The 18483-nt window shown below is 34.2% G+C and overlaps 1 protein-coding gene across 1 annotated transcript in view; it reads left to right on the top strand.

The window, feature by feature from the left end:
• The first annotated feature begins 8913 nt into the window (after nt 1-8913).
• LOC136028424 (uncharacterized) overlaps nt 8914-18483 on the top strand; it is a 33274-nt gene continuing 23704 nt past the window's right edge. The window contains exons 1-2 of the mRNA XM_065706263.1: nt 8914-9071; nt 12851-13025. Of these exons, the coding sequence (XP_065562335.1) occupies nt 9071; nt 12851-13025 (176 nt within the window). The 5' untranslated portion in view covers nt 8914-9070. The remainder of the gene's footprint in view (nt 9072-12850; nt 13026-18483) is intronic.

Here is an 18483-nt window from a genome sequence, read left to right as displayed (position 1 = left end):
CGTTGTCGGTAGTATCCTAACCAAATATTCCTTTGTTCTTCATTTTTCTTTATAATTACTTCAGACCTTTATTCAATACTCTTATCTTAGATCATTCTTACCACATTTGATGGTTTAGGTTGTTTATTTGGTCGCTAGACATTATGAAACTGCTTAAAATGCCTTCTGTAAAAAGACTCGTTACACCTGGTATTTCATAATTAGCCAGGTTCCTTCTGAGATATTGCATGCATCATAAATCCTAAAACTGATACGATTACTCCTGGGGTGAAATGATATGATTTATTCTCTTGAAATGTGCTCCTAGATATGACATCACTCATATGATTTTTTTTTTTCCGAAGCTAAAGCTGTAAATGGATTTGATCAAACTCATGACCCATATATATATATATATATATATATATATATATATATATATATATATATATATATATATATATATATATATATATATATATATATATATATATATATATATATATATATATATATATATATGTATATATATATATATATATATATATATATATATATATATATATATATATATATATATATATATATATATATATATATATATATATATATATATATATATATATATATATATATATATATATATATATATATATATATATATATATATATATATATATATATATATATATATATATACTAGCTGTTGGGCTGGCGCTTCGCACCACCCCAACCCCTAGTTGGTGGGGCACTTCACGCCCCACAAGCCCCCCCCCCCCCCCCCGTGCGCGTAAGTCGTTACGTGCCATATTAGTTACGCGCCATTGTAGTTGTGTCCCTGTGTCCCAACTGTGAATATATATATATATATATATATATATATATATATATATATATATATATATATATATATATATATATATATATATATATATATATATATATATATATATATATATATAATATATACATATATATATATATATATATATATATATATATATATATATATATATATATATATATATATATATATATATATATATATATATATATATATATATATATATATATACTACGTAAAACTTACGAATATACAACATTCTTCGCTGTCCCATTGTATATATATATATATATATATATATATATATATATATATATATATATATATATATACATATATATATATATATATATATATATATATATATATATATATATATATATATATATATATATGTTTTTAACTACGTAAAACTTCCGAATATACAACATTCTTCGCTGTTCAATTGTCTGTGCATATAAATAGATTGTCAGGTTTACTGACTCTTGAACATGCAACATATAATTGTCCATGGGAAAAACAATCCGTATTCAGATCTATGCCTCATTATTCTAATGATTGCCCTTGAGCTTTGTTGATGGTGATTGCTAATCGAACATTCCCTTTGTCCCTGTCATCATTTATAAATCCCCCTGTGCCCCCCGACGTCACCGTTGTAGTTGTGTCCCTGTGTCCCGGTCGTCATTTATATTCCCTGTGTCCCGGTCGTCATTTGTGTCCCGGTGTCCCAGTCTGTAATTTCTCTTTGAGCGTCCCGGTCGTCATTTATGTTCCCTGTGTCCCGGTCGTCATTTGTGTCCCGCTGTTCCGGTCTGTAATTTCTCTTCAAACATTCCCTGTGTCCCGGTCGTCATTTACATATCCCCCCTGTGCCCCCGGCGTCCTTGCTATAGTTGTGTCCCTGTGTCTCTGTCGTCATTTATATTCCCTGTGTCTCGGTCGTGATTTTTGTCCCGGTGTCCCAGTCTGTAATTTCTCTTTGAGTGTCCCGGTCGTCATTTATATTCCCTGTGTCCCGGTCGTCATTTGAATTCCGGTGTCCCAGTCTGTAATTTCATCAGTTGACAAACATGACGTCAGTCGACAAACAACTTCATGACGACATACGGCTCAATCCTTATAATGACGTCAGTCAACAAACATGACGTCAGTCGACACATAAACATGACGTCAGTCGACAGACACACAAACAAACAATTTATATATATATATATATATATATATATATATATATATATATATATATATATATATATATATATATATATATATATATATATATATATATATATAATGTAGGAAAACAGTCTTCCTTTTCTCCTTCTTCCCTGTTTTTTTAATGTGTTTGTGCTGTTGCATTGGTGATTTCTCTTTTCAATATATATAACTACTTATATATATAAAGGCGATATAGTGAAAATTATTTATTTGAAAAAAATTAAACTCGTCTTTAAAGTTTAGGTGGCTTGTATGACATAATTTTAATTTTTCTTATTTATTTAGGAACTAAATAAGAAACTGCTTTTTATTAATGTATTTAATTAGTTAGTACGAATATTGCTTAAAAGAATACCATTAACACAAGATTCTACGATGGTCTAATTAAACGTGAACTAGACAATCCATCAGAAGCTGGTTTTGTGCTTTCGGCAATGGCTAGCAGTTGTCTGACATGAATACTGATTTTGTTAGAGTTTTTAATGAGATCAGTAGAGCAAATGATGTTTGTTATTCTCAGCTTTTTTCATGGTATAATAAATTCTAGTCAATTTGAATTGTTTCTAAGAGAATAGAATTGATTATAAGAAAAACACATTTTCAAACAAATTATTTCTATGTTTATTCATTAGAACTCATTTGAGATAAGAATATGTTATTGAATGCAAATGTCATTCTGAAGAACAAAGGAGTAGCTTATTAATGAGTTGATATTCTTTTCAACCATTAATTAACAGACGATAATTGACATTGAAAATAATTTACAGGTAAGGTGAATATCCATTAGATGTGTTTGAAATGTGTTAAAAAAGATTTCCGAGAAATAATCTTTTCAGGAAAAGTAAAGTGCTACATCAAACGAAATTAGCAAAAATAAAGTCATAGAGTATTTTATTCGTAAAACTACTGCAAATCAACATCAATAAATAAATTAAGCCCCGTACAGATTGAAATTACAATAAATAACCGAGCGAAACTCAAGACGAGCAGAAACTAAGCTGCTTAAGGCTGATGCACGTACTAACTTCTAAAAATAAGAATAGAAATTTCACTTTACAAAAACCAGTCCTCGTTTACTATTTCTCTTTGTTAAATATCGTAAATGTTTCCGTTTCTCGTAATATTGAAAAAAAAAATCATCATAAGAAAGATTATTTAAAACAGCAAATGAATGCAGATTGAGAGTTTCATATATATATACGTAATTTGAGCCATTTCTTAATTTCATGACATTACCACTGGTTTGATACAGCCATTCTGTGGAAAATACGAATCAGTTCTTAAAGTCCTGACCTATTTAGATTGTTTTTGTAGACAAACTCTACCTAGTTTTCCAACCCTAGATTTCATCGTCCGTGTTTGTTCATCTTTACTACACGAAGTTTTCGACGCCTTTTGGTCTGTCATTTAATTTCTTAATGCATTACAGATAACAAATACCTTTTTTTCCAGTTTCCAACCACAGATCACTGTTTAATTTCGTTTACAATTCAATGTTAATTGTCAAAGAAATTTGATTATTCAAGCAAGTCAGATTTATAACAACGATATTTATTAAGCCTCAAACTTCTGGTTTTTTTATGGTTTTTGAATTGTTGTAATCCCTTGTCAAAATACATATGAACATTTTTGCAATAACTAGTGTTTTGCTGTTTAAGCAGTATAATATATCAGATTAACGACGCATCTTGACTGCTAAGGTCCCTGCGTCGGCCCTGCAGTGCATTGCTTCAGTATGATTCGATCTCTGGGTCCCGTATTACCAAGCTAAGGTCAAACCCACTACGCCCCCACTATTAGAAAAATGACGTAGCTGACAGGAAATTTTGTCAAAAATAGGGCTCTTCGCAATTTTTTTCAAACTTCTTACCTATCTAGATCGTTTTTTTTTTTTTTTTTTGACAAGAATATCTCAGAATACCGATTTTCCTGGAAAAATATTGAGCTTTACTCAACGGAGGACTCAATGGGCAGACAAACTCCTCCTCTAGTTCACAAGGAATTAACTGAGAGAATAAAATTAATCACAAAGGTTATTACACAGTTCTCCAGCATCTTGCTCTAAGTCGACGCATCTTCACAGTGGTCCAAATCATAAACCCTTTCCAGTCAGCACCAAACTTAGGAAATTAGTTTTTCAATTCGCTGATTACAGTTCTAAGGCCAAGAATCTGTTTTAAATAATAACAGATCAAGCATAGGTTTCACAAATAGTAAATTGTGTCCACCAATACTGGTTCTAAAGGGCTTTTAAAGTATCAAGCAGTAAATATGGGACTTAAACTGCAATAGGAGCATGTAGAGCTTACGCTTTATGGAGTCTATATTTTTCAAAAAGAAAAGAATTGATTTGCGCTTACATCCCAATTGCGAAAAGTACAAACAAAGAACAATTACAGAGAAATTGCACAATTCATAACAAAATCCTACAGAAATCTACTACTACGGTTCATCACAAGACGAAGAAATCCTGCCAAGCTTCTGACACCCGCAAAACGCTCATTAATCCACAGTCTCACCAACCACTTAGAATCATAATTCCACCTACCAAACACTTCAAGTCTTCAATCACTCAGCACCTCACATATACACATCAAGTAATACACGGTCTCATATAAACCTCCACACATAGGACAAAAATAAGGACCAGTCTTTGACCTTTCCCTCCCGGTAAATATTCTTCCCTGGTTCAAATGCAAGCTATCAGCCCTCATTAACATTAATAACTTAATCTTATTTTTATTCAAACCCACCTTGAAAAATAAACATTTACCCAAATCTCCTTCGACCGACAATAAAGACTCAGTGAATTTGAAAGTGAACGCTAGGCCTGCCATGCGTGCATTTCTTCGAAATGTAAAATCCTTTCAACTAATCCACTTAATTGGTCCGCCTTCTCCTCAAGCCCTAAACCCTCTCCCACGCACATCATTTAGTTAAAACTGATCTAATACACTCTTAATTTGGTACGGCTACTCCCTACATGAGGTCCCTTTCAACATTTCTAAATAAGTGTCTTCATCAGCCGCACCCTAGGCATCGCTAAAATTGTTTCAAAGCCCTAACCATGTTAATTAGCCTATGACTTCTCATAGAAAATTCAATGAAAAAAAACAAGTTTTTTAAATGAAAGTAAGGAGCAACAATAAAACTTAAAACGAACAGACATTACTCCGTATATGAAAGGGGCTTTTCCTCCTCAGTGCCTCGCTCTTTACGATAAAGTTTGACTTTTTCTCTTAACTCTATTTTTAAAACAGTAAAAAACTTAAGTAAACTACAGTAAATAAACAGTAAGAAACAGAGGAGAGGACAGCCCCTTTCATATACGGAGTAATTTCTGTTTGTTTTAAGTTTTAATGCCGCTCCTTACTTTCAGTTTAAAAAGCTTGTTTTTTATTTAATATAATACAAGTGCCGAATAAACATAATATGCTTTTAGTACAATTGCGGGATGATTTTTAAAACTATTTTTAAAGAAACAGAATAAGATCGTTCAGAACTTTCTTTTTTGTTGTAAGTACTAATCAAAATGGAGGTACGTTTTAAAATACTCAAAGGAGAATTGAAGGTTCAACATCGTGTAAATAATTTCAAATATTTCACTTCTAGAAAAACTAAAAAAAAGAGCGTCTTTATTATGCTACTAGTATGTTTAGTGACTACTGCTTGTTACCGTAGCTATTTGAAACCCCTGTAAGATGAAACACATCTAAACAGATGTGTTTGAAACACAGTTTAAAATTTCTGTTAATTTCACTTTTGAAACGACTAACAAAATTTTTATTGCCTAAATAATTTTTTTGTGGCAACTGTGCGCTATCACAGCCACACTTTATGCAACGTAAGCACTGAAAGCATAATAACTTTAAAAGGAGCTCTATCCCTTCAAATCTCTATCCCGATTTTTTTTTTTTTTTTTTTTCCTGTATAGGACGCAGGTGTCTGTTATGTCATAGGGAATGTTTACTTTGGCATGTTACACTTACTTGTCACTGAATAAAGAGTTTTTATAAAACTTACGAGAGGCAGAAAAACACCGTCAGGGCCTTGACAAATCTGGATTTCTATTAGTATTTTAACAAGAGCTAAGAGCTCATATGGCACTTGTGACGAGGTCGGAAGAGCCGAGAGCTCATATGGTACGAGGTCGGAAGAGCCAAGAGCTCATTTGGACGAGGTCGGAAGAGCCAAGAGCCAAGAGCTCATTTGGCACTTGTGAGAAGGTCAGAACCTAAAGTTAAACTTTATAGCACAAGATCCTTCTAAATATCAAATTTCATTAAGATCTGGTCACCCTTTCGTAAGTTACAAATACCTCAATTTTCAAAATTACCTCCCCCCTCCCAATTCCACCAAAGAGAGCAGATCCGGTCCAGTTATGTCAGTCACGTATCTTAGACAGGTTTCTATTCTTCCCATCCAGTTTCATCCTGATCTCACCGCTTTAAGTATTTTCTAAGATTTCCGGTCCCCCCAACTGACCCCCCCCCCAATTACGTTTGATCCGGTTGAGATTTAAAATAAGATATCAGAGTTACGAGGTCCTTCTAAATATGAAGTTTCATGAAGATCCGATCACTCATTCGTAAGTTAAAAATACGTTATTTTTCTTATTTTTCAGAATTACAGAATTACCCCCCCCCCCCCCCCCGCAATTGAGCGGATCCGTTCCAATTATGTAAATTACGTATGCAAGACTTTTGCTTATTTTTCCAACCAAGTTTCATCCCAATCCTTCCAATCTAAGGGTTTCCCATCATTTTAGGTCTCCCCACCCCAAACTTCCCCCAATGTCACCAGATCCGTTCAGGATTTAAAATAAGAGCTTTGAGCCACGATATCCTTCTAAAAATCAAATTTCATGGAGATCCAATCACCCATTCGTAAGTTAAAAATACCTCATTTTTTCTAATTTTTCAGAATTACCCCCCCCCCCCCCCCAACTACCCAAAAGAGAGCGGATCCGTTCCGTTTATGTCAATCATCTATCTAGGACTTGTGTTTATTTTTCCCACCATGTTTCATCCCGATCCCTCCACTCTAAGTGTTTTCCAAGTTTTAGGTTTCCCCCTCCCAACTCCCCGCCCCCATCACCAGATCCGGTCGGGATTTAAAATAAGAGCTCTAAGACACGATATCCTTCTAAACATCAAATTTCATTGAGATCTGATCACCCGTTCGTAAGTTGAAAATACCTCATTTTTCTAATTTTTAAGACTTACTCCCCCCTCCCAACTACCCCAAAGAGAGCAAATAAGTTCCGATTATGTCAATCATGTATCTGGGACTTGCGCTTATTTTTCCCATCAAGTTTCATCCCGATCCCTCTACTCTAAGTGTTTTCCAAGATTTTAGGTTTCCCCCCTCCAACTCCCCCCAATGTCATCAGACCCAGTCGGGATTTAAAATAAGAGCTCTGAGACACAATATCATTCCAAACATCAAATTTCATTAAGATCCAATCACCCGCTCATAAGTTAAAAATACTTCATTTTTTCTATTTTTCCGAATTAACCGGCCCCTTCTCCCCCCCCCCCAGATGGTCAAATCGGGAAAACGACTATTTCTAATTTAATCTGGTCCGGTCCCTGATACGCTTGCCAAATTTCATCGTCCTAGCTTACCTGGAAGTGCCTAAAGTAGCAAAACCGGGACCGACAGACAGACCGACAGACCGACAGACAGACCGACAGACAGACCGACAGAATTGGCGACTGCTATATGTCACTTGGTTAATACCAAGTGCCATAAAAACATTTTGGGTCCTGCAAAATCACGATTTTTTCGGTTGTTAGGTAACAAGGAATGTTAGAGTCTGTTAGTGGACTATGGCAAAAAAAAATTGTCATGGTCCAATACAGAAAATATTTGATATATGAGTAGGACAGCCCCCTCCTCAACACCTCACTGAAAACACAAAAGTTTTTTAGTGTTTTAAAAAAGCTTCGTGTTGAAATTCAATAGTCCTTGTGTTTCAGTAGTCGTTTTAAGGAATCGGTAAAAAAAAAAGTCTAACTTTAGACTTTTGTGACTTTTGAGCGAATGACAAAGGAAAAGAAAGACCCCTTATGCAAAGAATGCGTTTGAAGTTTTAATTTTGCTCCTTGCTTTCAGTTAAAAAATATATTTTTTTTAATTTCTGGTGTTTTTATTCCTAAGAATTTGTTCGGGGGCACGGAAGTTTTCTAGTAAATATACCGGTAAAATTCTAGTTAATTGACTTCTTGCTATCTCAGAAAGGGTTTAGGTTAGGAAAATGAAACTTTCAGGGATGAATCTACAGACTGAAGTATGTCCTGGGAAGGTATTTTTGAAGCAACTACCTCCACTTCATCTCTCTCTAGAGGGCCCTCTATTCTACTCAAATAACAGGAATTGCGTTTTCAGAACTAAATGCAGAGAAAAAGCAACTAGTAACTGAAAATTAAGGTAAAATGTTGTTTTGTCAAAATTTCAATATGTATGGACCTGACATGTAGGTAAATTTTAGGGTCCTCTAGAGGGAGAAGGAGTGAAGGTGGGTATTTTAAAATAACGTCCCGGGACATAATTTAGCCTGTAGACCCATCCCTGAAAATTTAATTTTCCTAACCTAAACCTTTTCCGAGATAGCAAGAAGTCAATTAACTAGAATTTTACCAATGTTCGTTTGCAGAGAATATAAACCAAAGATTGGGTTTAATAAAAAAATAGTGTACCCTGCTTAAAATTTGAGACAGAAGTCCAAAACCTAGAATTTTATGCGCAGACCAGATTTCTCCCCATGTTCATATTTATTATGTCCAAATCAGATTTGAACATAATAACCTTGTTGGTTGAAAACAGTAATTATCTAAGCTTGAAATCCAACCCGCCTACCCTATCTACCCTAACTTGTTGTGACAAACCGTGCAAACCTGAGAATTTGATGACTTGTTTGCAAAGGACGACCACTGTGATATTGAAAATCAGTCTTTAGTTAATATGTCAACGACTTTTTGAGAGTCAAGTTACCTTGTGGCTGCTACAAAAATCTGATAGCTAAAAAGTGAGTTGTTCTCTTTTTATGGTATAGCCATTTTAGTAAATTATTCGCAGTTAATATAATTGACTTACCAATAAAGTGAACACACCAATCGATCCCTTTTTTATGTTCTTTACGAATATAATAATCGCTTCTACCGAAAATTCAAATTTAAGGACGTTTTGACATGACGTAATTTAAGAGCCTGACGCAACCTAACTTAACCTAAACTAACCTCATTATAAATAATTTTGGCACTGAGAAAATGTAGTATTTTTTTGTCGGAAATGACCGAGAAAATGAAACTGACAAAACGCAGTATTATTTTGTCGAAGCCGACTGATAATTCATACTTTAATTGAAAATTTGTCATTTTTAAGAGCTCCAAAAGTGCTCAAGCGGTATTTTCACTTTATTGTAAAGTCAATTATATGAACTGCGAAAAGTTTACAACCATTTTTTGTCTTTTATGTAATTTGCTGAGATGTATTTTCTATTGCGTTGGTGGTCTCTGATTTTGACTGCTTATAAGAAGAAACACTCTAATAGCAAAAACGCACTACTATTACACCCTTCATTCAGCACTTTTTCCAAAATGAATTGTCGCGACCGTAACAATAGCAACCACACTCCCCCCCCCTCTGTCGATGAGGCCAGATACAGCCTTAAATATTATATTTGACACACAACTACAATGATAATGATACCTTCATTTTCCTGGTTTTATTCATTACCCGCTCTGCAGCTTAACGAAATTGCAATCAATGGCTTCGGCAAGAAATTTTACAGGGTAGGAGTAGACACCAAAATAGCAGTAATGGTGGAGGAGAAAGAACATATTTCAGCACTTTTTTTCCAGCTGGAATGAGTTTATTTTTAAATACGTTTAGGATAAAAACTGTCAAATAAAAAGGCAATTAAATTATAAGCAAAATGAAACAAAATATAGTAAATTTTAAATGACAAGGATTCCTGGCAAAGAGATCAATTTATTTAATTAGTAATGTATTTAGTTATTTTTTATTTGATCTTAATAGAAAAGGGAACTCAAACCAAAATTACAGAAACATTTATGGCTTCTTTATATTATATCAAACAGTTCGTGGTAACGAACTGTAGTAAGAAGCGACCCGGCTCAATAGTAACCAAAAACTCTAAAAAATGGAATTTTGATACCAATAGCTACATCAAAAGAATCGCATTTTAATGCTGGTTTTAAATATATAAGTTTCATCAAGTTTAGTCTTACCCATCAAAAGTTACGAGCCTGAGAAAATTTGCGTTATTTTAGAAAATAGGGGGAAACGCCCCCTAAAAGTCATAGAATCTTCAGTAAAATTTTTTACTGAAAACAGTAAAATTTTTTACTGTTTTAAAAAGAAGAATTGAGAGAAAGAATCAAACTTTAGCGTAAAGAGCGGGGCGTTGATGAGGAAGCAGCCTCTTTCATATACGAAGTAATTTCTGTGCGTTTTAAGTTTTAATGTCGCTCCTTACTTTCAGTTAAAAAAAACTTGTTTTTTTTTATTTAATAGCATGTGGACTTGTGGACAGAAAAAGTGAAATATTTAAAATTCATACTGCCTGAATAGATACAACGTTTTGATTTCATAATGAGCATGTGAATTAGATCTTTTCATGACAGGACAATTCTCCCCCTTAGCTTACATCCTTTATATATTTAAACATAAAAAAATAGCAAAAGAAAACAAAATTTTAACGAACTATCCAGCTGGCAAATTGACCCCCTTTTTTTACTGCTGTGTTCAACTAAATGAAGTGAACGGGCTCTAAGAAATTTTCATCACAAAAGAATCTTACCAAATAGTTTGTAATAAAAAAAAAGAGCTAAGAGGTCAATGGGCACTTGTGACGAGGTCGGAAGATCCAAGAGCCAAAAGCTCATTTGACATGAGATCTAGTAAAATTCGAAGAATCAATAGATTGAATTTAAAGGACAATCACAAGCTTAAATCTAGTTGGGATTTAAAATAACAGCTCTAAGACACGGAATCCTTCTAAATATCAAAATTCATTAAGATCCGATCACCTACACGTAAATTAGAAATACCTTATATTTCTAATTTTCATCTCCTTTCAACCCCCACCCCCCCTCACATGGTCAAATGGAGGAAAACGACTTATCACATCAACTTTCGGAAGCCCCTTACACGCCTACCAATTTTCTTCGTCTTAGCACGTCCAGAACCATCGAACTTACCAAAGCAATGAAACCCCCTCCCCAAACTCCCCCAAAGAGAGCGAATCTTGTCCGATTATATCAATCACATATCTAGAACTTATGCTTATTCTTCCCATCAAGTTTGTCCCTTACAACAAACATAATTGTACAAGTCTCAGACTTGGGACCAGTACAAGTTTGCATATGTGTTTTTTTATCCTTTGGGTGCTTTTTACCCCTTTCTCTGTGCCTACATGTCTGACTGTGTACGTGCCTGTGTGTTTAATTATATGATGTTTTTGTATGTGAGTGTGTTTTTCCTATGTGTGATTTTGTCACTTTCCTTGTCTGTGTACCCGACGGTGTGTCTGCCAGTGTGTCTGACTTTGTGCTGTTGTATGTGTTTGCGTAGACTTACCCTCTGAGTGTTTTCGTCTTTCTCCATGCTTGTGTGAATGAATCGTGTGTCTGACTTTGTGTTACTGTGTCTGTTTGTCTTTGTTTGTTTTTATGTTTTACCGCTGTGTGTTTTCGTTTCTCCCCTATTGTATGTGTGACTTATTGTGTGTTTTTTTGTGTTTGTATGTGATTATAAGTGTGTGCATGTGTTCATACGCATCTGAATTTATTCAGTTTTCTTTGTGCTTGTGTTTTTCCCTCTGTGTGTTTTTTTCTCCCTCTCTCTCTATTTGTGTGTTTTCCTGTGTATTTTAACCTGTGTGTCTTGCTTTGTGTGGCTGTGTGTGTGTGTTTTTTTGTGTGGACGTATTGTGTAGACGTATTTGTTCAGACGTATACGTCTGACTGTGTCTGTTTATGTGTGTCTCAGTGTGCCTGAATTTGTATGGTTGTTTTTATTTTGCGTGTCTCTGTGTGTGGGTGTGTGTTTTACCATTTTGTGTTTTTGTCTCTCGCTCCGTACCTGTGTGTCTAAATGTTTGTCTGTACTTGAATGTCTAACTTGTTTGTTTGTGTGCTTGTGTTTGTGTTTTCTCTCTTTATGCTGATGTCTCTCTGTCCATGCCTGTGTTTCTAACTGTGTGTGTTTACCTGTGTGTCTGACTTTGGGGTTGTGTGTGATTTTGTGTGCTTTTTCCCTCTGTGTGTTTTCTATTTTTTTCTACGTGTCTGTATGTCTGACTGCGGGTGTGAGCGTGTGTGTGTGCGTTCATGTGTATATATGTGTGTGTTCCTGTGTTTCTGACTTTACTTTCTTGTGTTTGTGTGTGTGTGTGTTTTCCCCATCTGTTTTTTTTTGTCTCTCTCCTTAACTCTGTGTCTAAGTATGTGTGCGTGCCTTACCTGAGCGTGGCACAAGGCCATTAATTCTGTGACACCATGGTGTGAATTGATATGGTATGTCATGGAGATTTGATTTGTGAAAACATAAACCAATGGATTGAATACATGATTTATAACAAGACAACATCAGAAAATCCCTTGGGAATGATGAAGGTTTTGTAGAAGGTCCAAGTGGGTCACTAATAGTGTGGCAAGGTGGTGTGAATTGACAAGGTGTATCACGGAGGGTTGAATTCAGGCAAGCGAAAGTTCAATTTAAGACCAGGCTTTTGTTAGTGCAGCTTATAATATGAAACTAACAGCTTGAATACATTTTCAGTGTCAAGTCCGATTCTAATCCGTCCTAGATGGGCTATTAACAACCAGTTCACTCTGCCGCTGATAACACAAGGAACAGGAAAACTGTCAGTCCGAGGGCTATTTCAGGTTTTCCTGCCAGTCACTCTGTTTTTGGACTCTTTGTTCGATGAATCTGAAGGTCTACTCAAAAAAAGGTATCTTATTTGTAAAGGGTTCTCCACTATCTGTTACAATTGCGCATGAGAGTCCCTTGATCTAACATCATTAGCTCGACTCTGCCGCAGTTGGTCTCATGCTACCATGTAAATTACCCTTCGTGTAAGCTATGGGATGCTTCTATCCAATCTGTAAGGCAGCCGGGATGCACAAGATTTTAAGAGTTGGTACCAAAGTTATTTCTTTTTTTATATTTTTTTTTTCATTTTTAATATTTTGATTTTAAGCACAGTTTTACTTACAGCTAACCGTCAAGAAAAGGTCCTTTAGTATGTTGTTAACTATTAGAAATGTTTTAGCAGACGTATTTTAATATTAAAATTAAAACATTTTATTAAGTTTCAAAATTGGACAGTTCAATGAAAAAATAAAATTAAGAAACTCACCATATAAGTTGTTTTTGAAATTTGAAGAGGCTTCTGACCATCCCAAAGTTGAGTTGAGGCTCGTCACACAGTGGATACCAAGGGAAATACCTGACCGTAATAAGTGTTTATGACACAGTAAAAACCTGTTTCTGGACCATGTTTCTGGATGCATAATAGTGAACTTCATGTATTTGCTTTTTATTTAAATATATCACAGTTCATAAGAAAAACCTTATTCAAGACATTTCCCCCCCCCCCATCAAACAGTATAACGCGACACAGGAGCATAAATTTTACGGGGCACATTACAAAGAGCCTGTCGTCAGAAACAATTGCGCTGCAAGTTTTTAACTAAGCTATGATGGATGAAAATATTAAATTAGAAATATATTTTCATTGTGATTTTCGCATCTTTAAAGGTCGTTATCATCATTTCACCGTTTTTTATGAGTCTAATTAAGAAAATTTGGAAGACGTGGAAACAGTAAAATATATGCTGTTTCATTTATAGTTGTGAACTTTGAGTATTATTTTTTTGTAAATATGCATATTGCAATAAAACTTTAACAAAATAACTATAAAGTTTAAACAAAATATCGGCCAAGAAGTCATAAGAGAGTAACATAATTCATCGGTTATCTCCTTCTTGTTACAGTTAAACAAAAAATTTACAATATAACAATACAGTAAGGAAAAATAATAATAAAGAATAACAAAGTTCATCAGTTATCACTTTACCGTTACAAGTTAAACAATATATTAACAAAATTACGACATAGGTAAACAAAAAAGTCAGTAACTAGTATCATCATTCATCATATTAACAAAATAAAGATCAGGTGACCAAAATATAAAAAAAGAAGTCAGTAACGACTAACATCATTCATCACTTATTTCTTTCCTGTTATAGATAAACAAAATATGAACAAAATAACGATACAGTTAAACACAAAATAACAAAAAAGAAGTCAGTAAAGAGTAGCATCTATCATCAATTATCTCTTTCCTTTTATAATTAAACAAAATAAAAAGAAAATAGAAATACAGTTAGACAAAATAACGATAAAGAAGTCAATAACGAGTGACATCATTTCTCTGTTAGGTCTTTTGGGTTATACATAAGCGAAATATTACCAAAATAAAGATACAGGTAAACAAAATATAAAAAAAGAAGTCAGTAAAGAGTAACCTCATTCATCAGTTATTTCTTTCCTGTTATAGATAAACAAAATATGAAGAAAATAACGATACAGTTAAACAAAATAACAACAAAGAAGTCAGTAAAGAGTAGCATCTATCATCAGTTATCTCTTTCCTTTTACAATTAAACAAAATAATAAGAAAACAAAATACAGTTAGACAAAATAACGATAAGGAAGTCAATAACGAGTGCCATCATTTCTCCGTTAGGTCTTTTGGATTACACATAAACAAAATATTACCAAAATAAAGATACAGGTAAACAAAATATAAAAAAAGAAGTCAGTAACGAGTAACATCATTCATCAGTTATTTCTTTCCTGTTATAGATAAACAAAATATGAACAAAATAACGATACAGTTAAACAAAATAACAACAAAGAAGTCAGTAAAGAAAAGCATTTATCATCAGTTATCTCTTTCCTTTTACAATTAAACAAAATAATAAGAAAATAAAAACTCAGTTAGACAAAACTAAAAAACTAAAACTAAAAAAAATAAAAATAAAAAAAAATAAAAGGGTAAAAACTACAAAAAAAACTAAAAAGAAAAAGAAAAAAAACTAAAAAAAAAACTAAAAAAAAGTAAAAACAAAAAAAAACTGAAAAGAAAAAAGGGGATAAACACAAAATTCATTTCATCATCTACCAATACCAAAACGAATGTTCATACAGACCGGGACACCAGGACGCAAATGACGACCGGGCCACGGGGAATATAAATGACGGCCGGGACACAGGGACACAACTACAATGGGGACGCTGGGGGGCAAGGGGGATATATAAATGACGACGGGGACTAAAACTAAAAAAAAGGTAAAAAACTAAAAACTAAAAAAAGACCAATTGAAAAACGAATGTGTATCCAGACAAGGACACCGGGACAGAAATGACGACCGAGACACAAGGAATATAAATGACGACCGGGACACTCAAAGATAAATTACAGACTGGGACACCGGGACACAAATGACGACCGGGACACAGGGAATATAAATGACGACCGGGATACAGGGACACAACTACAACGGGAACCCCGGGGGCACAGGGAGATATATAAATGACAACGGCGACACAGGGAATGGTCGATTAGCAATCACCATCAACAAAGTTTAAGGGCAATCATTAGAATCATGAGGTATAGATCTGAATACGGATTGTTTTCCCATGCACAATTATATATTGCATGTTCTAGAGTCGGTAAACCCGACAATCTATTTATATGCACAGACAATGGGACAGCGAAGAATGTTGTATATTCGCAAGTTTTACGCAGTTAAAATATATATATATATATATATATATATATATATATATATTCAAGCTGTTGGGGTGACGCGGAGCGCCACCCCAACACCTAGTTGGTGGGGGTGCTTCGCGCCCCCCCCAAGCCCCCCCGCGCGCGTAAGTCGTTACGCGCCATATTAGTTACGCGCCATTGTAGTTGTCTCCCTATGTCTAACCTGTATATATATATATATATATATATATATATATATATATATATATATATATATATATATATATATATATATATATATATATATATATATGTTTTTAACTACGTAAAACTTGCGAATATACAACATTCTTTGCTGTCCAATTGTCTGTGCATATAAATAGATTGTCAGGTTTACCGACTCTTGAACATGCAACATATAATGGTCCATGGGAAAACAATCCGTATTCAGATCTATACCTCATGATTCTAATGATTGCTCTTGAGCTTTGTTGATGGTGATTGCTAATCGACGATTCCCTGTGTCGCCGTCGTCATTTATATATCCCCCTGTGCCCCCCGGCGTCCCCGTTGTATTTGTGTCCCTGTGTCCCGGTCATCATTTGTGTCCCGGTGTCCCGGTCTGTATATACATTCGTTTTTGAATTGGTCTTTTTTTTAGGTTTTAGTTTTTTACCTTTTTTTAGTTTTTTTAGTTATACCTCATGATTCTAATGATTGCCTTTGAGCTTTGTTGATGGCGATTGCTAATCGAACATTCCCTGTGTCCCCGTCGTCATTTATATATCCCCCTGTGCCCCCCGGCGTCCCCGTTGTAGTTGTGTCCCTGTGTCCCGGTCGTCATTTATATTCCCTGTGTCCCGTTCGTCATTTGTATCCCGGTGTCCCGGTTTGTGTAGGCTATACATTCGTTTTTGAAATGGTATATGATGAAATAAATTTTTGTATTTTTCCCCTTTTTTTCTTTTTAGTTTTTTTTGGTTTTTACATTTTTTAGTTTTTTTAGTTTTTTTTTCTTTTTCTTTTTTTTATTTTTATTTTTTTTTAGTTTTGTTTTTCTCCTTTATTTTTCATTTTTTTCCTTTTTTTATTTTTTTTCTTTTTTAGTTTTTTTAATTTTTTTATTAGTTTTTAGTTTGTTTTTTTTTTAGTTTTTTTTGTAGTTTTTATCTTTTTTTAGTTTTTTTTTAGCTTTTTTTTACTTATGTCCTGGTCGTCATTTATACTCCCTGTGTCCCGGTCGTCATTTGTGTCCCGGTGCTTTGTTGATGGTGATTGCTAATCGAACATTCCTTGTGTCCCAGTCGCTTTCTCTTTGAGTGTCCCGGTCGTCATTTATATTCCCTATGTGCCGGTGTCCTGGTCGTCATTTGTGTCCCAATGTAATTTCGTAATTTCGTCAGTCGAAAACATGACTTCAGTCGACACATGACGTCACCTGACACACAGACAGACAGACAACTTATTTTTATATATATAGATGTGCCGGTGTCCCGGTCGTCATTTGTGTCCCGATGTGCCGGTCTGTAATTTCGTCAGTCGAAAACATGACGTCAGTCAACACAGAAATATGACGTCACCTGATCCACAGACACACAGACAGACAACTTATTTTTATATATATAATAATATATATATATATATATATATATATATATATATATATATATATATATATATATATATATATATATATATATATATATATATATATATATATGTATATCTATATGTATATATATATATATATATATATATATATATATATATATATATATATATATATATATATATATATATATATATTATATATATATATATATATATATATATATATATATATATATATATATATATATATATATATATATATATATATATATATATATGTCTGTCTGTCGGGTGACGTCCTGTTTGTGTGTTGACTGATGTCATGTTTTCAACAGACGAAATTACAGACGGGGAAATCGGGACATAAATGACGACCGGGACACCGGCACATAGGGAATATAAATGACGACACTCAAAGAGAAAGCGACCGGGACAAAAGGAATGTTCGATTAACAATCACCATCAACAAAGCACTGGGACACAAATGACGACCGGGAAACAGGGAGTATAAATGACGACCAGGACATAAGTAAAAAAAAAACTAAAAAAAAGGTAAAAACTAAAAAAGAGTAAAAAGAAAAAAAAAATAAAAACTAATAAAAAAACTAAAAAAGTTAAAAAGCTAAAAAAACTAAAAAAAATAAATAAAAAAGTAAAAAAAATGAAAAATAAAGGAGAAAAACAAAACTAAAAAAACGAATGTATATACAGACCGGGACACCGGGATACAAATGACGAGCGGGACAGAGGGAATACAAATGACGACCGGGACACAGGGACACAACTACAATGGGGACGCGGGGGGGCACAGGGGGATATAAATGACGACTGGGACACAAGGAATATAAATGACGCCCGGGACCTCCAAAGAGGAATCACAGACTGGGGCACCGGGACTCAAATGACGACCGGGACACAGGGAATATAAATGACGACCAGGACACAGGGACACAACTACAAAGGGGACGCCGGGGGCACAGGGCGTCCTGTGCCCCCGGACGCCCTGTGCCCCATATAT

This window comes from Artemia franciscana, chromosome 6 (assembly GCF_032884065.1).
Source record: "Artemia franciscana chromosome 6, ASM3288406v1, whole genome shotgun sequence".
NCBI lineage: Eukaryota > Metazoa > Arthropoda > Branchiopoda > Anostraca > Artemiidae > Artemia > Artemia franciscana.
Note: the sequence above shows the minus strand (reverse complement) of the source record. Positions and strands in the feature narration are given on the sequence as shown.